At 50.0% G+C, this 24,188-nt stretch overlaps 1 protein-coding gene across 3 annotated transcripts in view; it reads left to right on the top strand.

Moving 5' to 3' along the window:
* nicn1 (nicolin 1) overlaps positions 1-3,451 on the top strand; it is a 102,477-nt gene extending 99,026 nt beyond the window's left edge. For all 3 annotated transcript variants that reach the window (XM_038810805.1, XM_038810804.1, XM_038810807.1), the window contains one exon: positions 3,181-3,451. In XM_038810805.1, coding sequence (XP_038666733.1) covers positions 3,181-3,222 — 42 coding nt within the window. In that variant the 3' untranslated portion in view covers positions 3,223-3,451. The remainder of the gene's footprint in view (positions 1-3,180) is intronic.
* The last annotated feature ends 20,737 nt before the right edge of the window (positions 3,452-24,188 follow it).

Raw genomic sequence — 24,188 nt, 5'->3', positions numbered from 1 at the left:
GGGTTGGGGGGGGGGGTGGGGTGGTGAGGGGGGTAGGGGGCAGCGGCGTGCAGAGGGGGCGACGGTGCGTTGGCACCGGCCATCCGTCGCCCCCCCCCCCCCCTCTGCACGCCGCTGCCCCCTACCCCAACCCACCCCTCACCACCACTACCCCCTCCAACGCCGCCCCCCCCCTCTCTCAACGCCGGTACCCCCCCTCTCCTCTCAACGCAGGTAACCCCCCGCCCCTCTCCTCTCCTCTCAACTCAACACCGTAACCCCCTCCCCCCCTCTCCCCTCAACTCAACGCCGTAACCCCCTCCCCCCCTCCAGCAGAAGGCTACAGGTTCAAACCACAGGCGATGCTCAATTAGCTCACCTCCGCTGCTATGTCAGTTTGGGACAGCTACAACCGGTCCTCATGTTCCTGGGCTACAAAGGAAGAAAATCAGCCAAAGTCCCACTCCTGATCAACGGATCTCCTCTTTTATTTGTGTTATGTGGCTGAATTGTTTAAATGCATGGGTCCTGAATAAATTTTAAACAGCCGCACATCTTCAAGGAAAATTTGATCCCAATCACTAACCAATGATACCTACTGGAAATCCTTTTGTGTGGATGTTAGATGAAGACAGGATTGCGGGCAGCACGGTAGCACAGTGGTTATCACAGTTGCTTCACAGCTCCAGGGGGCTGGATTCTCCGACCTCCGCCAGGTTGGAGAATTGCCCAGGGGGGCAGCGTGAATCCCGCCCCCGCCGTCTCCCGAATTCTCCAGCACCAGAGATTCGGCGGGGGAGGGAATTGCGCCGCGCCTATCGGCGGGCCCTCCCAGTGATTCTCCGGCCTGCGATGGGCCAAAGTCCTGCTGCTGTAATGCCGTTCCCGCCGGTGTGAATCAAAACACCTCCCTTACCGGCGGGACTGGCGGCGTGGGCGGGCTCCGGGGTCCTGGGAGGAGGTGCGGGGCGATCTGGCCCCGGGGCGTGCCCCCTCGGTGGCCTGGCCCATTATCAGGGTCCACTGATCGCCGGGTGGGTCTGTGCCGTGGGGGCACTCTTTTCCTTCCGCATTGGCCAGAGCCTTCACGATGGCCGATGCGGAAGTGACCCCCCTCCCCTGCGCATGCGTGGGGATGACAGCCGCTGATGCTCCGGCGCATGCGCGGACTTACGCGGCCGGCGAAGTACCTTCGGCCGCGGCTGGCGTGGCGCCAAAGGCCTTTCCCACCGGCCTGCTGGGCGCCAACCACTCCAGCGCAGGCCCAGCCCCTCAAGGTTAGGGCTTGGCCCCTAAAGGTGCTCCGCACCTTTGGGGCGGCCCGACGCCAGAGTGGTTCACGCCACTTCATCCCGCCAGGATCCCCCGCCCCGCCGGGTAGGGGAGAATCCAGCCCAGGGTTCCAGGTTCGATTCCCGGCTTGGGTCACTGTCTGTGCGGAGTCTGCACGTTCTCCCCGTGTGTGCTTGGGTTTCCTCCGGGTGCTCCGGTTTCCTCCCACAGTCCAAAGATGTGCGGGTTAGGTGGATTGGCCATAATAAATTGCCCTTAATGTCCAAAAAGCTGGGGGCCCTTGCATAAGCTTAACCTCACAAGGCTGGTGGAGCAGATGGAGGAGGAGTTGTTGCCGCTGTCTCTGACGGGTAGGGTGCAATCAGTCAAGATCACAGTGCTCCCGAGATTTCTGTTCCTTTTTCAGGCGGGTTAACAGGAGCATTACGGGGTTTGTGTGGACGCACAGGACCCCGAGGGTGAGAAGGGTGTTCTTGGAGCGGGACAGGGATAGGGGGGGCTGGCGCTGCCCAACCTCTGTGGGTACTATTGGGCTGCCAACGCAGCGATGGTGCATAAGTGGGTAATGGACGGGGAGGGGGCAGCATGGAAGAGGATGGAGATGGCGTCCTGTGTGGGCACGAGCCTGGAGGCGCTGGTAACGGCACCGCTGCCGCTCCCTCCAACGAGCTATACCACGAGCCCAGTGGTGGCAGCTACCCTCAAAATTTGGGGGCAATGGAGACGGCTCAGGGGGGAGATGGGGTCCCCGATACGGGTGAACCACCGGTTTGTCCCGGGAAGAATTGATGGCGGGTTCCTGAGTTTGCACAGGGCAGGTGTTAGGAGGTTGAGGGACCTGTTTGTAGACGGGAAGTTTGCGAGGCTGGGTGAGCTGGAAGGGAAGTTCGGGCTCCCCCCAGGGAACACCTTTAGGTACATGCAGGTAAGGGCGTTTGTCAGACGGCAGGTGGCAGAGTTCCCTCATTGCCGCCGCGTGGGGTCCAGGAAAGGGTGCTCTTGGGGGTGTGGGTTGGAGAGGGGAGGATCTCGTCAACGTACCAAGTGATGCAGGAGGTAGACGAGGCCTCGGTGGAGGAGCTGAAGGGTAAATGGGAGGAGGAGCTGGGTGAGGAGATTGAGGAGGGGACGTGGGTGGACGCCCTAGGAAGGGTGAACTCTTCTTGTGCGAGGCTTAGCCTCATACAGTTTAAGGTGCTGCATAGGGCTCACATGACAAGGATGAGCCGGTTCTTTGGGAGCGAGGACAGGTATATTAGGTGCTCAGGGAGCCCAGCAAACCATGCCCATATGTTCTGGGCATGCCCAGCGCTGGGGGAATTTTGGAAGGGCGTAGCAAGGACGGTGTCGAGGGTGGTAGGATCCAGGGTCAAACCGGGCTGGGGGCTCGCAATATTTGGGGTTGCAGAGGAGCCGGGAGTGCAGGAGGCGAAAGAGGCTGGCATTCTGGCCTTTGCATCCCTAGTAGCCCGGCAGAGGATTCTTCTTCAGTGGAAGGATGCGAGACCCCCAAGCGTGGAGGCCTGGGTCAACGATATGGCGGGGTTTATTAAATTGGAGAGGGTGAAATTTGCCCAAAGGGGATCAGTGCAGGGGTTCTTCAGGAGGTGGCAACCAATCCTGGATTTCCTGGCAGAACGGTAGAAATCAGGCTGGCAGCAGCAGCAACCCGGGGGGGGGGGGGAGTTTTGGGCTGAAGGGACGTGCATATTTGTTTTATGCTAATGCCGGACGTTAATTTATTTCTTCTTTTTTGTATACAGGGGTGGGGGGGGGGGGGTTGTTCTTTCTGTTCTTAGTATTTTCTGTTATTGATATTTTGTCAAAATTTGAATAACATTTTTTTATTTTTTTTTAAAAGAATATGAAGGAATCAGACTCACTATACTTTGTATATCCGGTTCTCAGGTGGATGGTTCCTATGATGTCACCCTGCTATCCTACACATGACTGTCTCAGATTACAATACTGTTCCTGCTGGGTGGACCAGAGGATTCAGAACTCCGTGTTTGTGACTGCATGCAGGTCTATCTGAAAAGTATTGATGCCCCGACTGAAAATAGGAGTGAAACAGGAGCCAGTTTTCTGCTATTTGCCTGAGTGGGGAACTGTTCTCTATCAGCTCCACTAGTGTTTTATATGTACAGAATTAATAAATGTAATGTACTGTTATTCTAAATGTATATTTTTAATCTTTCATTGGATGTGGACGTCACTGGCTGGGCCGCATTTGTTGCCTTTGAACTGAGCATTTGCTTGCTGAACTGTTTCAGATAGCAATCGAGTTCATCACATTGCTGTGGTCTGGAATCACAATCAGGCCAGATCAGGGAAGGCTGGCAGATTTCCTTCCGTAAAGGACATTAGTGAATTGGCACTTGTGCTAAAAGACTGGTCCGCAAGATTACTTGCAAAAAAGGTAGAAAAGTAGCTGCAGAAAGCAGGCTCTCCCGAAACCAAGTTGTTGCTTAAAGGCTGCTGCTAAAATCAAAATTTGGGCAAAGAACAATCTCTATGCTGAATACTGAACCAGGTAAAGCCCAACAGGTTTGTATTGAATCACTAGCTTTCGGAGCACAAGTGAATTCACCTGAGGAAGGAGCTGTGCTCCGAAAGCTAATGATTCGATACAAACCTGTTGGAGTTTAACCTGGTGCTGTAAGACTTCTTACTGTGCAAAGCAGGGAGAAACAGTCCAGCGTTACTGTGATCAATTAAGAAAGAATATTTATTAACTTCAAAGAAGGGCAGCATGGTGGCACAGTGGTCAGCACTGCTGCCTCACGATGCCGAGGAACGAGTTCGATCCCGGCCCCAGGTCACTTTCGTGTGGAGTTTGCACATTCTCCCCGTGTCTGTGTGGGTCTCACCCCCACAACCCAAAATGATGTGTAGGGTAAGTGAATTGGCCACGCTAAAATTTGGGAAAAAAAGAATTGGACACTCGAAAAAAAAAAATTTTAAACTTCAAAGGAAACACATGACAGGAACGACTATAATACACGACAACAGTACACTTAAGTACACCTGAGGAAGAAGCTGTGCTCCGAAAGCTAGTGATTCGAAACAAACCTGTTGGACTTTAACCTGGTGCTGCAAGACTTCTTAATATGCTCATCCCAGTCCAACGCCAGCATCTCCACATCGTACCTCTATCTGGATTTAGCTAATAGAGTTATATAATATTGGATGTTGTTTGGGGAAAAAAGGGACATTTGTCAGAGTTCAAGAAATGTAGGTCATTGGGAACAGGGGGTACCTTCATAGATATTGTGGGTGTATAGCCATTAATATAGTTGAGTGTACTGTTGTCGTGTATTATAGTCGTTCTTGACGTGTTTCCTTTGAAGTTTTAAAAACACAAATTTTGAGTGTCCAATTCTTTTTTTTCCAATTAAGGGGCAATTTTAGCGTGGTCAATTCACCCACCCTGCACATCTTTTTGGGTTGTGGGGGTGAGACCCACGCAGACACGGAGAGAATGTGCAAACACCACTCGGAAAGTGACCCGGGGCCGGGATCGAACCTGTTCCTCGGTGCCGTGAGACAGCGGTGCTAATATTAATAAATATTCTTTATTAATTGATCACAACAACGCTGGACTGTTCCTCCCTGGTTTGCATATCTTTCTGACATTAAAAATATACACCACTAAGAACCAGTGGTCCAAGTGACTCTTCTGAGGTTTAGGATACCCTCATATTTAATAAAAGCAGAGTTTTTAGCATCACCCACAGCACTCCTGAAAAACAGCTAAACATTTTGCTTGCTTTTTTTTTCCACTGTATCTCTCTGTCTTTCTCTCCTTTCCTACTCTTGTCTTTCTCACTCTCTCCAGAACCTGGACTCAGGGGGAGGCTGTGGAAGAGCCATTTTTGGAGCCTGGAGCGCTGCTACCCCTACCCCACCCCTGTGGTTACTCACAATTCAGCGAATGATCAAAAGCCAGCTGTTTCCTATCCCTGCCCTACCGTCCTGCTCTCTCTCTCTCTCTCTCTCTCTCTCCTGCCACCTAGGCCTCTTGTGATTGTGGCAACTGCTGTGTCATCAGAACATATTGACGGGTGACCCAGAGTGCAGCGAAGGGGGCACGGCAGGGCCAGAGTACAGACAACATAAAACCAAAACTGGCGATACAAATCAAAGAAAAAGAGGCCATCAAGAATAAACAATGTCAAAATGAAACAACTTTAATTGGGGTGCTTTAAGTGAGGACTCAATGCACAGATCAAGAAGACTTTAACAATCACTGGCTGCATTGCTTTTTAAAATAAATTTAGAGTACCCAATTATTTTTTTTTCCAATTAAGGGGCAATTTAGTGTGGCTAATCCACCTCTATAATTCTATACACTGTACATCTTTGAGTTGGGGGGGGTGAGACCCACGCAGACAAGGGGAGAATGTACAAACTCCACAGGGAGAGTGACCCGGGGCCAGGATCGAACTCTGGTCCTCAGTGCTGTAAGGCATCAATGCTAACCATTGTGCCGCCCTCGCTGGCTGCATTTTTGATGATGTAAAAAAATAATTACTGCTTTTTATCTGCCATAGAATTATCTTCAAAAAATGTAAGGCAAGGGTGGCTTCTGGTTACCACTTCTGCATCACAGCAAGAGGACCTGAGTTTGATCCCGGCCCCAAGTTACTGTCTATGTGGAGTTTGCACATTTCCCCGTGCCTGCATGGGTCTCACCCCCACAGCCCAAAGATGTGCAGGGTAGGTGGATTGACCACGCTAAATTCCCCCTTAGCTGGAAACATTTTTTTAAAAGATGTAAGACAAAACAATTAAACCATCAGAAAGCTGGAGAAATTGGACTTCCGGTGGTGGCCATGGAGTGAAAGGTTGCACATTTGGCAGCTCCCACTCTTGGTGGTTTTTTCGTGGCTTTTAAGCTGGATTTCCACAGGAATTTTTCAAAAATAAAGGTGTAAAAGTGAGAAGAGACGGAGGTGACCCCTAGTATATGGAGCTGCGCCCGAGGAAAAATCGGAAAAGGAGAAATCAATAGTTGGTTGGAAGCGAGGACCAGAGTTCAAAGGAGGCAATGGCAGGGACGCAGGGTCTGACCTCGCCAGCTCAATGGTTGACGGATCAGTTGGTGAACTTCTTGACTTAGAAGTTCGCTCAACATCGCAAGGAGTGTTCGGAGGACCTGGCCCGGGCAGTGGACTCAATTAGGGTGGTGGCCGACCGTGTGGAGGAGAGAATGACGACCCAGGGTCAGGCGATCCAGAAGCTGGCAGCGAAACGAGAGGAGCAGTCCACCGCGATGGCAGCGGAGATCGGGATGCTACAGGACCAACAGAAACAACTGCTGGAGAAAGTGGAGGACCGTTCTCGGAGTAACCAAATCGTTGGTCTGCCAGAGCAAAAGGAATGATTGGATGCCGGCTCACAGGGCGCTTATGCGTATACCCCAGGGTAGTAGCTATAGATGCAGAAAAGGCTTTTGACCGGGTGGAGTTGAAGTACCTATGGGATATTCTTGGCAGGTTTGGGTTTGGGCAGGGATTTGTGGATTGGGTCCGGTTGCTATATCAGGCTCCAGTGGCAAATGTAAGAACCAACCGGGTCCGGTCAGAACATTTTAGCCTTTGTGATGCCTGCTCTCCTCACTACTGTTTGCCCTGGCCATAGAGCCCTTGGCAATGGCCTTTGGGTCATTGAATGTCTGGCGGGGGATAGTGAGAGGGAGGTGGAGCATCGGGTCTCACTCTATGCAGACAATTTACTTCTTTATATTACAGACCCGTTGGGGGGGATGGCTGGAATCATGGAGACATTGGAAGAATTTGGGCGGTTTTCAGGCTACAAACTAAATATGAGAAAGAGCGATGTGTTTGCGATGCAGGCACGGGGCAGGAAAGGAGACTGAGGGAATTACCTTTTAAACTGGTGGGGAAGAGTTTCAGGTATCTGGGGATTCAGGTGGCTAAGGATTGGGGGCAGCTCCACAAGTTAAATCTGGGTAAAGCAGTCGATCAGATGAAAAGGGATTTCCGCAGGTGGGACATGCTCCCGCTGACACTGTCGGGGAGGGTGCAGACGGAGAAGGTGACAGTCCTCCCGAGGCTGCTATTCTTTCAATGTCTCCCAATTTTTGTCCTGAAGGCCTTTTTAGAAAAATGAATGTGGTAATCTCGGGTTTTGTGTGGGTTGGTAAAACCCCGAGGGTGAAGAAGGCACTCCTGCGATGGGGTTGGGGGAAGGGGGGCCTGGCCCCCTGAGTTTTATTAATTATTACTGTACGGCCAACATATCGATGGTCAGGAAGTGGGTAGTGGGGAGATGTCGGTTTGGGAGAGAGTAGAGGCGGCATCCTGTAACGGTACAAGTTTGGAGGCTCTATTAACGGCGCCTCTGCCATATTTGCTGGGTCAGTACTCCACAAGCCCAGTGGCAGCCCTGAGGGCGTGGGGGCAATGGAGGAAGCACATGGGTTTGGAGGGGGCGTCAGCGTGGTCAGCGATCTGTGACAATCACCGTTTTGTTCCGGGGAGTCTGGATGGGGGCTTTAGGAGGTAGCAGTGGGCAGGGATTGAGAGATTTGGGGATCTCTTCATTGAGGAGGGGTTCCCGAGCCTGGAGGCACTAGAGGAGGAATTTGAGTTGCCGGGTGGGAATGGGTTTCGGTACCTGCAGGTACAGGATTTTGTCCGGAGGCAAGTTCCAAGCTTTCCTCACCTCCCCCCGAGGGGACTACAGGAAAGGGAGATATCAAAAACGGGGAGGGAAGGGTCTCTGAGATATACAAGGAATTGATGGAGTGGGAAGGGGTCCCAATCGGGGAGGTTCAGAGGAAGAGGGAGGAAGAGTTGGGGGGTGAGTTGGAAGTTGGGCTATGGAAGAAGGTCCTGAGGAGAGTCAATGCATCCTCGTCATGTGCCAGGCTCAGCCTGATCCAGTTCAAGGTGGTCCATAGAGTCATAGAATTTACAGTGCAGAAAGAGGCCATTCAGCCCATCGAGTCTGCACCGGCCCTTACAAAGAGCATCCTACTGAAGCCCACATATCTCCCCTATCCCCGTAACCCAGTAACCCCCACTTAACATGTTTTGGACACAACTCTCCTAGTTGCCCGGAGCCGGATTTTGCTGGGATGGAGAGACTCTGAGTCTCCAAAGCTCCACACAGGAGTGTGGGTCAGTGACATGGCAGGGTTTCTCAGGCTGGACAAGATTAAGATCGCCTTGAGAGGCTCAATTCAGGGGTTCGCCCAGAGGTGGCAGCCTTTCATCGACTTCTTCAAGGAAAATTGAATGTCAGCAGCAAAGGGGGGGGGGGGGGGGGGGGGGGGGGGGAATGGGAGGCATGGTAGAGTAAGACAAGGAGAGGGAACTTCGTATACGGGTAATCAGGAAATAGGGCGGGGGTAGTAGGGGATGTCAAAGTGTTAAAAAAGTGAAAATTACAAATGCTTCAATAAAATATTTTCTAAAAAAAAAGAAAGCTGGAGAATTTGGCCAATGGAGTTAAATGATAGATAACCTGACACATACGTAGAACATTTGTATGTTACTTAGGGGGGATGCAAAGTGTTCCATTAGTTGTACATTACTGAAGCAAAGTTTTCTCGAGATTTGTAATGTCCAGGTGTATTGCACATTTCCTCCGATTCCTTATATTTGATGTTTACTGTGATGAAGGTGGTGGAACAGCTTTTACTATGATTGAAGTGGTGGACTTTTAAGTTTAAATTTTAAGTTGTAGACTAGAAAAAAGCTCAACAAGAGAGATAACACAATGGAGCTAATATGAGAACTTAAACAGAACAAATAAAACCAAGTGCAAGGGAACATATAGGCAATAACAATCATCAAAATAAGATGGAGAAGGAAATAGGCAAGACAGACCAAAGTAGTAAGGACAGAAAATGCTGTAAATACTCAGCAAGTCTGGTAGCATCTGTAAAGAAACATACAAACATGAGTACAAACATACGAACATGAGTACAAACACGAACATGAATACAAACATACGAACATGAATACAAACTGGGACCAGGAATCGGTCATTCGACTCCTCGAGCTTGCTCCACCATTGAATAAGATCAGGGCTGATCTGATTGTGACATCAACGCCGCATTCTGCCTACCCCCGATAACCTTTGACTATCTTGTTAGTCAAGAGTCTATCTACCTCTGCCTTAAAAATACTCATTGACCCTTCCTCCACCACTCCCGTTGAAGAGTTCCAAAGATTCGCAACCCTCTGAGAGAAAAAAAATCTTCTATTCTCCATCTTAAATGGGAGGCCCCTTATTTTTAAACTGAATCTCCTAATTCTAGTCTGTCCCACAAGGGGAGACATTCAGTATCCATCCTATCAGGTCCCCTCTGAATCTTCTATGTTTGAACAGATCACCTCTCAAATCTGTGGATACAGGCCCAGCCTGTCGAACCTCTCCTTTGACGAAACCTAGCCCCCAACCCATCCTTGATGCCAAGTGCATCTTCTCTGCTTCTAACACATTTCATTAATAACTTGGATGATGGCATGGAAAGCCATATTCAAATTTGCTGGTGTTGCAAAATTAAATGGCATTGTAGACAGCCTAAATTGCAAGGAGATTTTGGCAGACTAGGTGAATGGGCAAAATTGTGGCAGATGGAATTAAATGTAAGCATGTGTGAGGTTATCCATTTTGGACTAAAAAAGGATAGAGTAGAGTACTTTCTAAATGAAAAAAGTTTAGGTACAGTGGATGTCCAAAGGGGCCTGGGATTTCAGGTGCATAGATCCTCAAAATGCCACAAAGAAGTGCAGAAAATAATCAAAAAAGCTAATGGAATGCTCGTCTTTATATCTGGAGGAGATTCTAAAAGTGCAAAAATTAGGGCTAGATCATTCAAGAGAGATGTTAGGAAGCACTTCTTCACTCAAAGGGTGGTAGAGGTTTGGAACTCCCTCCCACAAACAGCAGTTGAAGCAAGAACAGTTGTTAATGTTAAATCTGAGATTATTTTAAGCAAAGATATTCAGGGATATGGGCCAAAGGCAGTATATAGAGTTTTTTTTGTTTTTTTATAAATTTAGATTAGCCAATTATTTTTTCCAATTAAGGGGCAATTTTGCGTGGCCAATCCACCTACTCTGCACATTTTTGGGTTGTGGGGGCGAAACGCGCGCAAACACGGGGAGAATGTGCAAACTCCACACGGACAGTGACCCAGAGCCGGGATCGAACCTGGGACCTCAGCGCCGTGAGGCGGTTGTGCTAACCACTAGGCCACCGTGCTGCCCAGGTATATAGAGTTAGGCTACATATCAGCCATGATCTCATTAGATGGCAGGACTGGCTCGAGGGGCTGAATGGCCTACGCCTGTTTCTATTTATATCTTTGCTGTACACTATATTTACGTGTGTCTCACCAACACCTGATTCAACTAGGAAAACATCCCTACTTTTATATTCCATTCACTTGCAATAAACAACATTCTATTTGCTTCCTATAACTTATGTATCTGCATGCAAACCTTCCCGATTCATGTGCCAGGACACCCAGATCCCTCTGTAGCTCAGAGTTCTGCAGTCTCTTCATTTAAGTAATATGCTGCTTTGCTATTCTTCCTGCCGAGTTTAATGTTTCAGGCCCTGATTACGATATGAAACGTTAACTCGATATTTCTCTCCAGAGATGCTGCCCGGCCTATTCAACATTTCCAGCATTTTCTGTTTTTATCTCGGAATTCCAGCATCTGCAATACTTTATTTCGGGACCAAAGTAATTAATTTTAAAAGGTTGATTTTAAGAAGATGAGAGGTAACAAGGGAAAATAAACATAAATATCATTTCCTGGCAATTAAACAGAGTAGCATGGGATTAAAGGTGGTGATCAATAACATCCAGGAGAAAGATACTGCACTGACAAAAAAAGCCATCAGTAATGATGCTGCCTTGCTGATAAACAAATACGGTTGAATTGGGAATAAAGAAAAATGATACAATCCCCCACTTTGAGATCAATAAACAAAAGAACTGCTATCACCAAACGGTCACAACAAAAAAATTATTTGAAAGATTTTGCTTTATTTTGGTATTTACATTTTTAAAAAATATTTTTATTCATGTTTTCCATTTTATACACAATACAAAATAGTACAAAACAAAACAGAATAAAACACCAATACACACATACATATCCCAAAACACAACCTAACCCCTCATAAAACTTAAACCCTCCCCACTTTTCCTCTCCTTAGCAACTAACGGTGACCAGCTCCTTGAAATACACAATAATCTGCCATCTCCGGTAATACCTCTCAATTGCACCCCTAATGCTGTACTTGACTTTCTAGGGGTTTAAGAACTCCATCAGATCTCCCAGCCATACTGAGGCACTGGGCAGAGAAGCAGACCTCCACCCCAGAAGTACTTGCCTCCAGGCAATCAGTGAGGCGATGGTCAGGACATAGGCCCCGCACTCGTCTGCAGCTCCTCAGAGTCTGACACCCCATTCATGGCCACTAAAAGGCAGGGCTCCAGTTCAACTTTCAGAATCGCCAACATGGTGCTGAAGAAGGAGACCCAAAAACTCACAAACTTGGGGCAGACCAGAACATGTGTACACAGTTGGCAGGACCTCCTTAACAGCGCTCACACTTATCTTTCACCCCCGCAAAGAAACAACTCATTCTGGACCTAGTCAGGTGCGCCCTATAAACTACTTTTGAGTTGGATCAAACGAAGCCTTGCACATGAGAACATGAGTATACACCTTCCGCTGGGCCTTACTCCACACCTCATCATGTTGAATAGGCCCTAATAAATAGTGGAGGTTCTCCCTTCCACCGACCCTGCAAGAAAGAGAACCCTCTCCATTAGAGAGGTTGGTGGTGCCACAGGGAATGGCGGGAAAATCTGTTTTGCAAAGTTGCGAACTTGTAAATATCTGAATAAGTCAGGTTGCGAAAGCCCAATCCTCCGACAGTTCCTCTAAACTGGCAAACCGCCCCTCCGGGAACAGATCACCCATTCTATCCAACCCCTTCCCCTCCCAACCCCCAAAGTTGCATCCAGTCTCGCAGACTCAAACAAATGATTCGCACAAATTGGAACCAGCTTTGATGCTGACCGTAATTTAAAACGCTGTCAAAATTCTCTCCATATCTTCAAAGTGGAAACAACCACTGGATTTGCCGAATACTTTGCCGGTGAAATGGAAAGCAAGGCCATCCAATGCTCTTAGACCAGACCCTTTACACAACTTCGATTCCATTTGCTCCCGGCTCATGACACCAACACACCAACTAGACACCTTTTCCGCATTTGCTACCAGTAATAAAATATCAGGAATGGCATCACTAACTCCCTGACTGCCTATTCCTTTGAAGGATTGTCCTTTTGAATCCTCGTGGTCTTGCCCGCCCATATAAAGGATGTAATCAGTACCCCCAAAGAGATTTGGGGAGAAAAATCAGCAAACACTGGAACAAAAACAAAAATCTAGCTAAATGTTCGTCTTTACTGACTGAACCCTGCCCGCCAAAGACAGGGAAATATTTTTTTTCCCATTTAAGGGGCACTTAGCGTGGCCAATCCACCTACCCTGCATATCGGTTTGTGGGGGTGAGACCCACGCAAACATGGAGAGAATGTGCAAACTCTACATGGACAGTGACCCACGGCCGGGATCGAACCCGGGTCCTCAGCAGCGTGAGGCAGCAGTGCTAACCACTGGGCCACCGTGCCGCCCAAGACGGGAAGATTATCCCACCTTGCAGATCAGTCCTGACTCTTCCTACCAAGCTCGTATAGTTCAGTTTATGGAGACGGGCCCAATCCCTGGTGACTTGAAACCCCCAATACCTAACGCTAGGACCAGCCATAAGAAAAGGTAGCACCCCTAGATTGATTTTCCTCCAAGGGGCTTAACTGGAAAGCACTCCAATCTTTTCCAAATTTAACTTGTATCTGAAAAATAGCCAAAGGGCCTCAGCAGTTCCAATATATTGCCTGTGGTGGGGATTGGGTCCATCACATAAAGTAAGAGATCATCAGGGTACAGGGACACCCTGTGCTCCACCCCTCCCCTCATTATCCCCCTCCACTTATCTGAAGCCCTCAAGGCGATGGCCAGAGGCTCAATTGCCAATGAGATAAAGAGGGGGGAGCACATCGGGTGTCCGCATGTTTCCCTATTTAATTGAAAATACCCCAAGCTCATGTTATTGGTGCGGACACTAGATGTTGTGGTCTTGTACAACAGTCGATTCCAGGACAGAAACTTGGGCCCCAAACCAAACCACACCAAGTCCGCAAAACGTTACCGGGCTGTATTCTCCTCCCCCGCCCCCCAACACAGGGTGGGAGAGTGGCGGGGTGCCGCGCAAATCATGCCACGCCGCCCCGACCCCAGTACGTGATTCTCCCACCCCCGCCCCCGAAACCAGCGCCGTGAGACGGCGATTCTCTGGCCCGGATGAGCCGAGCGGCCGCTCCGATATGACAGGGTCCCGCCGGCGCCGTCCACCCCTGGTCGCTGCCAGCGGGAACTCTGCAGGAACGCTCGGGGGGGCGGCCTGTGGGGGGCTCCTTCACCGGGAGGGGGCTCCGAAGGGGTCTGGCCTGCGATCGGGGCCCATCGACCGGGGAAGCTTAACAAGCCCCCAGATGCCCTATCCCGCAGGACGTGCGCCAGCGCGCAGAACGACCGCCTGAAAGTCATCCACAATGACCTCTGTCACCCGGGGGTCACCCAGCTCGCCCATTATATCCCGAAAGCCTGAAATCTGCCTTTCTCCACTGAGGAGGTAAAAGCTGTCACCAGGGATTGCCCGATCTGCGCGGAGTGCAAACTGCACTTCTATAGACCAGACAGGGCCCATCTGGTCAAGGCTTCTAGGCCCTTTGAACGCCTCGCGATCGATTTCAAAGGGCCGCTCCCCTCAACTAACAGGAACGTTTACTTCCTAAACGTCATAGATGAGTTCTCCCGTTTCCCCTTTGCTATCCCGTGCCCCAATATGACCTCCCACACACACATTAGGGCCCTGCATAGTATCTTCACCCTGTTTGGTTTCCCCAGCTACGTACACAGCGACCAGGGTTCGTCCTTCATGAGCGACGAGCTGCGTCAGTACCTGCTCGACAAGGGCATCGCCTCGAGCAGGACTACCAGCTATAACCCCAGGGGGAACGGGCAGGTGGAGAGGGAGAATGCGATGGTCTGGAAGACCGTCCTACTGACCCTCCGGTCCAGGAATTTCCCAGTCTCCCATTGGCAGGATGTCCTCCCAGACGCGCTCCACACTATTAGGTCACTCTTATGCACCGCGACCAACCAGACCCCTCACGAGAGGCTCTTTATTCTTTCCAGGGGCACTACCACGGGGGGATCACTCCCGGCATGGCTGATGACACCGGGCCCTGTATTCCTGAGGAAGCACGTCAGGACGCACAAAACTGACTCCCTTGTAGAGAAGGTGCGCCTGCTTCACTCAAACCCCCAGTACGCCTTCGTAGAGTTCCCTGACGGCCGTCAGGACACCGTATCCCTCCGGGACCTAGCACCCGCTGGATCCAACATCCCCACTATCACTGCAGAGGTACCCCTCACTCTACACCCCACCCAGCCGCCCCCTCGCGCTCCTGAGCCCACTAGATCGCTACATTTGTTTTGTGCACCCGCACCGGCTAACCCCCAGCGCCCCCAGTCCCCAGTCGAACCAGACGGGTATGGAGCTCGGACGGAATCACCCCCGGAGTCCGCCACCGTACCCCAACCCACAACACCCATCCAGCCACCACAAGAGGCTGCAACCCCGGTGCTCCACAGATCGCAGCGGACGACTCGACCACCGGACAGACTCAATTTATGTAGGGGGTGAATGTGGTGAATGTAACTCTGTAATTCACACTGTGATATATATATATATATGAGACCGTACGATTGTAAGCGCAGTTGCGTTACCCGACCACTAGGGGGAGTAGCTCTGGGAATGCTTAGGAGTTTGTACAGGGCTCCACCCGTGGCTCCGCCCATGGCTCCTCCCCCTGGACTGCTGTATAAATATCGATGCCCAGAGCCAGCCGACCAGTTCATCGAGAGTTCAACGTGTAACAGGCTGGCTCTGTAGTAAGTAGATTAATACCACTGTTCATATCTCAAAGCACGTGTCTAGTGAATTGATGGTCTCATCACCCCCCCCTCCCCCCCCCCCCCCCCCCCCCCCCCGACCAGCCACTTCCTAATCATGGCTATGTTAGCTGCCAAGTAATAATTGCTAAAGTTCGGCAGCGCCAGCCCTCCCTCTCCCCGACTCCGCTCCAGTATTACCCTCCTCACTCGCGGGGACTTGCCTCCCCCCCCCAACAAAGGCCGCGATAACTTTATTGACCTGCTTAAAAAAGGACCGCGGAATGAAGATGGGGAGACTTTGAAATACAAACAAGAATCTTGGGAGGACCGTCATTTTCACCGTCTGGATTCTACCAGCTCGCGACAACGGGAGCGCATTACATCTCCGGAAATCATCTTTCATCTGATCCACCAACCGGGCAAGTTCAATTTATGTAGCCGGTCCCAATCCCGTGCCAGCTGGATACCTAGGTACCTGAAACTGTCCCCTACCAATCTAAACGGCAGTTCCCCCAGTCGCCTCTCCTAACCCCTCACCTGGACCACAAACATCTCGCTCTTCCCTATATTAAGCTTATACCCTGAAAACCGGCCAAATTCCCCTAAAATTCCCCTCAATTGGATCTGAAACATAAAGAAGCAGGTCGTCCGCATACAATGAGACTCTTTGCTCTACCCCTCTCTTCCCCCCCCCCCCCCCCCCCCCCCCCGGACCTGCACTGTCCAGCCCCTTGAGGCCCTCAGAGCAATTGCCTCCGCTGTTCCCTCTGTAGCCAGCGCAAACAGCAGTGGGGGGAGGAGCCATCCCTGTCTCGTCCCCCGGTGCAGTCTAAAATAGTCCAAAGTCGACCTGTTCGTCCGTACACTTGCCACAGGAGCCTTGTACAGCAACCTGACCCAGTCACTAAAGCCCCTCCCGAATCCGAACCGCCCCTGGTCAAAAGATTTTCCACATCCATCACAACCACAACCTCCACCTCACTACTTTCTGGGGCCATCATGATCACGTTTAACAGCTTTCTTACATTGGCCACCAGCTGCCTGTCCTTAACGAACTCTGCCTGATCCTCCACAATGACGTTCGGTACACAATCCTCATTCCTGGAGGACAGCATTTTGGCCAACAGTTTGACGTCTATGTTCAACAGGGAAATCGGCCTGTAAAACCCACATAGCTCCAGGTTCTTGTCCCGTTTCAGGATAAGCGAAATCGTGGCCTGTGACATCGTCTGGGGCAGAAGCCCCCTTTTCCTTGCCTCATTAAACACCTTCATCAGTACTGGTCCCAATATCCCAGAGAACCTTTTGTAGAACTCCACTGGGTACCCGTCCGGTCCCGGGGCCTTACCCGACTGCATTGCCTTCAAGCCCTCCACTATCTCTTCCAACCCCATCGGGGCCCCCAGTCCTTCTACCAGCTCCCCGTCCGCCTTCGGGAAAGTCAGCCCCTCCAGGAAATGCCTCCTCCCCTCTGGCCCCGCAGAGGGTTCCGACCTGTACAGCTGTAGAAATCCTGAAACGCCTTACTCACCCCTGCCGAATCCCCAACCAAGTTCCCATCCCCGTCAATAAATTTCCCTATTTCTCTGGCTGCCTCCCTCTTTCTGAGCTGCTGTGCAAGCATCCTGCTGGCCTTCTCACCATGCTCGTAGATCGACCCCCTTGCCTTTCTGAGCTGTTCCACTGCCCTCCCTGTGGTTAACAAGCCAAACTCCGCCTGTAGCCTTCGCCGTTCCCTTAAAAGCCCGATCTCTGGAGTCTCCGCATACTCCTGTGGACTTGGAGAATCTCCTTTACCAGTCGGTCCGTCTCTGCCCTGTCCGTCCTGTCCCTGTGAGTCCGGATCGAGATCAGCTCTCCTCTCACCACTCCCTTCAGCGCTTCCCAGACCACCGCTGCTGAGACCTCCCCCGTATCATTTACCTGCAGGTAATTTTGTATGCATTTCCTCAGCCTCATGCACACCGCTTCGTCCGCCAATAGCCCTACATCTAACCTCCATTGCGGGTGCTGATTACTATCTTTACTAACCTGCCGGTCAACCCAGTGTGGAGCATAGGTCCAAGATTGTGATTGCCGAGTACCCCGTGTCCACCACCCCCGCCAGCAAGGCCCTACCCAAAACAAAGAAATCGATCCGAGAGTATACCTTATGCACGTGGGAGTAGAAGGAGGACTCCTTCACTCTCGGTTGCCTAAATCTCCATGGATCCACACCCCCCCCCCCCCCATCCCCATCTGCTCCGTGAACCCTTTCAGTTCCTTTGCCATTGCTGGCACCCTGCCCGTTTTCGAGCATGACCGATCCAGGCCGGGATCAATAACTGTATTAAAGCCCCCTCCCATGATCAGCTTGTGCGAGTCCAGGTCCGGTATCTTCCCCAACATCCTCTTTATAAATTCCGCGTCATCCCAATTTGGCGCATATGCATTAACCAGCACTACTTTCATCCCCTCCAGCTTACCACTAACCATAATATATAGACCCCCCCACATCCAAAACTATTCTACCCACCTCAAATATCACCCGCTTATTAATCAAGATCGCAACCCCTCTAGTCTTTGTATACAGCCCTGGGTGGAAGACCTGACTGACCCAGCCTTTCCTCAATCTAACCTGGTTTTCACAGTAACTTCATTGAAGCCTACTCGTGACAATAAGCGATTTTCATTTCATTTCACTACTCTATGGTGCGTCTCCTGCAGCATTACCACATCTGCCTTCAGTTCCCTCAGGTGCGCGAACACATGCGCCCTCTCAACCGGTCCATTTAATCCTCGAACATTCCAGATGATCAGTCTAGTTCCGCCGATCTGCCATTTCTGTTCTTGGGCCGGACCTCCTCCGGCCTGCCCCCCGGTAGTCCCCACCAACGACCTCCTCTCTGTCCCTCAAGCGAAGTCCCTCCCTCATCAGCAGAACAACTACCCTCCCCTCCCCCCTAGCAACACCACTCTGCTTCCATGAGCTAGCTCACCCAGCTAGCTTGGTGGCCCCCGGCGCCAAAAAGTCTCCCACCTATTCTTCCCTCGCTCCCCTCCCCGCCGCTCATACAAACAAATTCCCTCATCTAACAATCTCCACACAATCACCCAGCTGAAAAAAAACAAACACCGAAACCCAAACAAGCAGGTCTCCATCCCACAAAAGTGCACATCAAAGGGAAAGACATTGCCAACATTCAACAAAAATAAAACCCGAAAATGAAAAAAACTTTCCCCCCCTTCTTAAACAGAAATGAAATGAAAAATGAAAATCGCTTATTGTCACGGGTAGGCTTCAATGAAGTTACTGTGAAAAGCCCTAGTCGCCATATTCCGGTGCCTGTTTGGGGAGGCTGGTACAGGAATTGAACCGTGCTGCTGGCCTGCCTTGGTCTGCGTTAAAAGCCAGCGATTTAGCCTAGTGTGCTAAACCAGCCATTTGGTTTAGCACACTGGGCTACTTCAAAAGCAGAAGAGAAAAAATAAAAAAGAGACCCAATATAAGCCAACAAGTTGTATCAAAGTTCGAGAGTTCTCAGCCCCCCACCAATCCTTTTCTTTTCACGAAGTCCAGCCCGTCTTCAGACGACTCAAAATAATGATGCTGGTCCTCATATGACCCAGAAATGAGCGGATACAGCAGTCCAAACTTCACCTGTTTCTTGAAGAAGATTGACTTAACTTGATTGAAGCCTGCCCTTTTCCTTGCCACCTCCACACTCAGGTCCTGGTACACCTGCAGGATACTGTTGTCCCATTTACAGCTCTGCATTTGCTTGGCCCACTGAAGAATACATTCCTTGTCCAGGAACCTGTGGAATCTCATCACCATTGCCCTCAGAGGGTCCCCTGTTCACGGCTTCCTCGCAAGCGCTCTGTATGCCCTGCCCACCTCCAAGGGTCGGGAGAATGTCCCCTCCCCCTGCAGCTTTTCAAACATACCGGCTACGTGTGCCCCAGCATCAGCTCCCTCAGCCCCCTCCGGGAGCCCGACAATTCTTATGTTCTGCCGACGGGACCTATTCTCTAGGTCCTCCACCTTCTCCAGAAGCCTTTTCTGCTGGTCCCACAGCATCCACCTCCACCTCCACTGCGGTTTGATGCTCCTCCTGCTCAGCCAGCGCCTTCTCAACCTTCTGGACCACCCGATCCTGGGCGTCCAATCTGTGCTCTAGCCGATCAATCGACACTTTAAATCGGGTCCAGGCAGTCCCGTTTCTGCTTGGCAAAGCCATCCTGGATGGCCTGTGTGGTGAATGTAATATATGTTAATATATATGTTAATTCACACTGTTGTTGTAAGCACAGTAGCGCTGTCCTACCACTAGGGGGAGTAGCGCTGGGAGCACTTAGGAACTTGTACTGGGCTCCACCCTTGGTTCCACCGGTGGTGATCGTAGATCTGAGTATCACCACGTCAACAACAACAAAAGAAAAAACTCTGAACAAATTCATCAAGTTTGGACTCATAAATGTTTTTATTAAGATTGGACTCATAATATAAATTGGCTTTGTAAAATATTCAATAGCACCATCACCTGTATAGATACACATATCATAAGTAACTGTTTTGTACAATTTTCTTTAACGGTGTACAGAAAATAGGGGCTGGTTTAGCTCACTGAGTTAAATCGCTGGCTTTTAAAGCAAACCAAGCAGGCCAGCAGCACGGTTCGATTCCCGTACCAGCCTCCCCGGACAGGCGCCGGAATGTGGCGACTAGGGGCTTTTCACAGTAACTTCATTGAAGCCTACTCGTGACAATAAGCGATTTTCATTTAATTTTTTTCATTTTCAAATATGTAAAGAAAAAAGGGGGGGATGTGGTGATCGTAGATCTGAGTAGATGCAATACAACTGAGCAAGCACTAGAGGGAGCACGGGAGAGCTATATATACACAGGGACAGGAAGTGACCACACTTCACGGAAGGTAGAACTCGTAGCAGGACACAGACATAAGCAGGCAGCATTTGAGGTAGCCGTAAGTTAAGCTCTGAAGAGAGAACAAATTCACAATAAAGCATCTTCTCCACACTTGAGACTACGAGCTTTATTAAGACACGAGGAACAACACATGGTACCAGGATTGGCTTCAGACGCTTACTACAGGTCAACTCAGCTGCAGACACAGAAAGAACAAAATGGCATGGAAATCTCCTACTGGACATTGGACTTGGGAAGACATCGCTGATTCGAGGATGTGGCATGGATACCCACCTCAGCTGGACACGAATGGCAATGTAAGAAATGTCTGGAAATGTTTAAACAAATGTTCGATTTTTATATCATAGCTAATGATATAGCAGCAGCCTCAGACGAAATTAAAATAGCAATGCTCATCGCAGGACATGAAGCTAGGAAAGTATATAATGGATTGAAATACTCAAAAGATGAAGACAGCAACAGCTTACAAACAATACTAAACAAATTTGAAGAGTACTGTAAGGAATTTGAACAGCATGGTATGCTCAAGGGCCAAACTGCACAGAGACTGAGTGATGCAAAACTTAAACAATCACTAAAAGAACAAAAAATCGCAAGTGAAAAGTACAGATCAAAAAGAAGAAATAACTTGAATTTTTCACACAGCCACAACGCTGAAATCCAGTCTAGATCGAAAGGAAAAGGTAACTTACAACTTTCAGAAAGATAAAACGCTGAAATCCACGATAAAATGGCATCGGAGCACATTTTACAGTCTCAGGCAGACAAAGAACTACAAACTGCGTCTACGCTGGAAACGGAAGCCGCGCATGTGCAGTGGACACAAAACCGCACAGTGAAGGAAGGCCAATTTGCGCATGCGCAATTGATTCCTACGCATGACGTCACGAGCGTCATGACGTCTGAACATCCGGACCACGCCTACTTAAAAGGGAAATGCCCGAAAATTGAAAACAAAATACTTAAAGCTGTAAAACCAAATTTTCTTGCCTCAGAACACAGAAAAACACCTGAATTTTATCCAGCAGTTGAAAATAACTCTCACAACACCCTGGAAAAAGCAGTCTGCACCACCCAAAGTGAAGAGAACAAAAAGAATTCCAAAACAACAAAAGATAATTTGTTTTTCGAAGATTACTACTCAGACATGGCTGAGTTATTCGGATATGCTAATCACAGCATCAGCGACACGGTCGCAAAGCTCAACACGAATCTACTCGTGGTAGATGAATCCAACCAAGGTGATTTGGTTTTCGAAGAATACTACTCAGACATGGCCAGTGGCGTGCAGAGGGGGGGGCCGACGGTGCGCTGGCCCCGGGCATCGATTGGATGGGGGCAGCAGCGTGAAGAGAACGGAGCACGCACCGCGGTCGGCCAGAGCGCGCCTGCGCACCGCGGTCGGCCGGAGCGCGCCTGCGCCCCGCGGTCGGCCGGAGCGCGCCTGCGCACCGCGGTCGGCCGGAGCGCGCCTGCGTACCGCGGGTGGCCGGAGCGCGCCTGCGCACTGCGGTCGGCCCGGAGCGCGCCTGCGCACCGCGGTCGGCCGGAGCGCGCCTGCGCACCTCGGTCGCCTCTGGTGAAGAGGCGGCTTTGCACTCGGCGGCTGGAGCATGAACAAAAGGGCGCGAAATCTCCCGAATCAACGGCAATCAATGCCACCATGGGTGAGTTTTATTTATTCTTTATCTTTATCTTTTGATCCATTTTTAAACTCTTCTCTGCACCCTCTCTATAGTTGTCAACTTACTAAACTGTCGTGCCCAGAATTTGACATTTGGGCCAGGGGCACCCATTTGGGACAGAACCAGTATTTTATGAAGATTCATCATGGCCTCTTAACTTTTGCCCTCTTACCCTGTATACTTAAAGCCCAGGGTCCTATAAATGGGAGATTCTCAGAGACAGGGGCAGCACGGTAGCATGGTGGTTAGCATAAATGCTTCACAGCTCCAGGGTCCCAGGTTCGGTTCCCGGCTGGGTCACTGTCTGTGCGGAGTCTGCACATCCTCCCCGTGTGTGCGTGGGTTTCCTCCGGGTGCTCCGGTTTCCTCCCACAGTCCAAAGATGTGCGGGTTAGGTGGATTGGCCATGCTAAATTGCCCGTAGTGTCCTAAAAAAGTAAGGTTAGGGGGGGGGGGGCTGTTGGGTTACGGGTATAGGGTGGATACGTGGGTTTGAGTAGGGTGATCATTGCTCGGCACAACATCGAGGGCTGAAGGGCCTGTTCTGTGCTGTACTGTTCTATGTTCTACTTGACTGCAAGCTGCTGGAGCTCAGATCTTGAACAGAGCTTTATATCTGGATTTGGGGACACTTTATGCACTGGCATAGTGCACAAACAGGCCCCACATGACCAGGGTTTTGTGAAGAAGAAGGGATCTGGAAATGTGTCGACTGTGAAAATTATATTTGTGGAAATTGGGTGAAGTAATGCCGTTGTTTGATGAGACTTGGTGCTAAAGCTTTAGAGAAATGAAGATGGAATTTGATTTGAAGAAGTTCAACGTTTTGAAGGATATTGTGGCTGAAATGAATGTGATACGTGCTGAATGGGCTGACTGAGAAATGTGTGAGATATGTCTTTGTATCTGCTATGTGTAATTTATCGGTCATATTATTGCAATTTTCTTGTTAATTCATGTTTAATTTACGTTGATTTGGTGTGATTGCTAATATAAAAGTGAAGTTTTGTGTATTGGTCTTAGTTGGGTTGTTTGTAGTTTGTTTCCACAAGGGTCATAACAGTATTTCCATGACGTTGCTGCTCTTATCCTTCTCCATGGGGGTTGCAGAGGAGGGAGGCACAACTTTCGAGACATAACATCTCACCCATTGCTGCAAAGCAAAATGACTGAAGAAGAGAACAATATCCCTAGAATCCCAGCGCTAAGGGGAAATTGACTAACTCTTACAGCGCAATTTAACCTCAGGCAGCCGTCCTATACCTTAGAGATGACCTAGAGGCAGCTTGGGGCCTGTCGTGAAGGTGAGTGAGTGCCTTTAAATTTGCTTACCTTTCACCGGGAGCAGGGTTTGAGGGAATATCAGGTAAGCTCTTCGTTTCTTTTTCTTCTTGTTTTTTTTTAAATCTAGAGGTGATGTCAGGGAAGGCAGTACAATGCTCCTCCTGCAGAATGTTTGAGGTGAGGGACGCCGTCAGTATCCCTGCTGATTTCATCTGTGGGAAGTGCACCCAACTCCAGCTCCTCAAAAACCGTGTTAGGGACCTGGAGCTTGAGCTGGATGAACTTCGGATCATTCGGGAGGCAGAGGGGGTCATAGATAGGAGCTTCAGGGAAGTAGTTACACCAAAGACTGGAGATAGATGGGTAACTGTAAGAGGGACTGGGAAGAAGCAGTCAGTGCAGGGACCCTAAGCCATGGGGTACGGGCCTCTGGCACGGAGTCTGTCCCTGTTGCTCAGAAGGGAAGGGGGGAAAGGAGTAGAACATTAGTATTTGGGGACTCAATATTCAGGGGCACAGATAGGAGATTTTGTGGAAGCGAGAGAGACTCACGTTTGGTATGTTGCCTCCCAGGTGCAAGGGTACGTGATGTCTCGGATTGTGTTTTCCGGGTCCTTAAGGGGGATGGGGAGCAGCCCCAAGTCGTAGTCCACTTTGGCACTAGTGACATAGGTAGGAAAGGGGACAAGGATGTCAGGCAGGCCTTTAGGGAGCTAGGATGGAAGCTCAGAGCGAGAACAGAGTTGTTATCTCTGGGTTGTTGCCCGTGCCACGTGATAGTGAGATGAGGAATAGGGAGAGAGAGCAATTAAACACGTGGCTACAGGGATGGTGCAGGCGGGAGGGATTCAGATTTCTGGATAACTGGGGCTCTTTCTGGGGAAGGTGGGACCTCTATAGACAGGATGGTCTACATCTGAACCTGAGGGG

Source organism: Scyliorhinus canicula, chromosome 11 (assembly GCF_902713615.1).
Source record: "Scyliorhinus canicula chromosome 11, sScyCan1.1, whole genome shotgun sequence".
Lineage (NCBI taxonomy): Eukaryota > Metazoa > Chordata > Chondrichthyes > Carcharhiniformes > Scyliorhinidae > Scyliorhinus > Scyliorhinus canicula.
The sequence above is the reverse complement of the archived record's forward strand: the minus strand, read 5'-3'. Positions and strand labels throughout refer to the sequence as shown.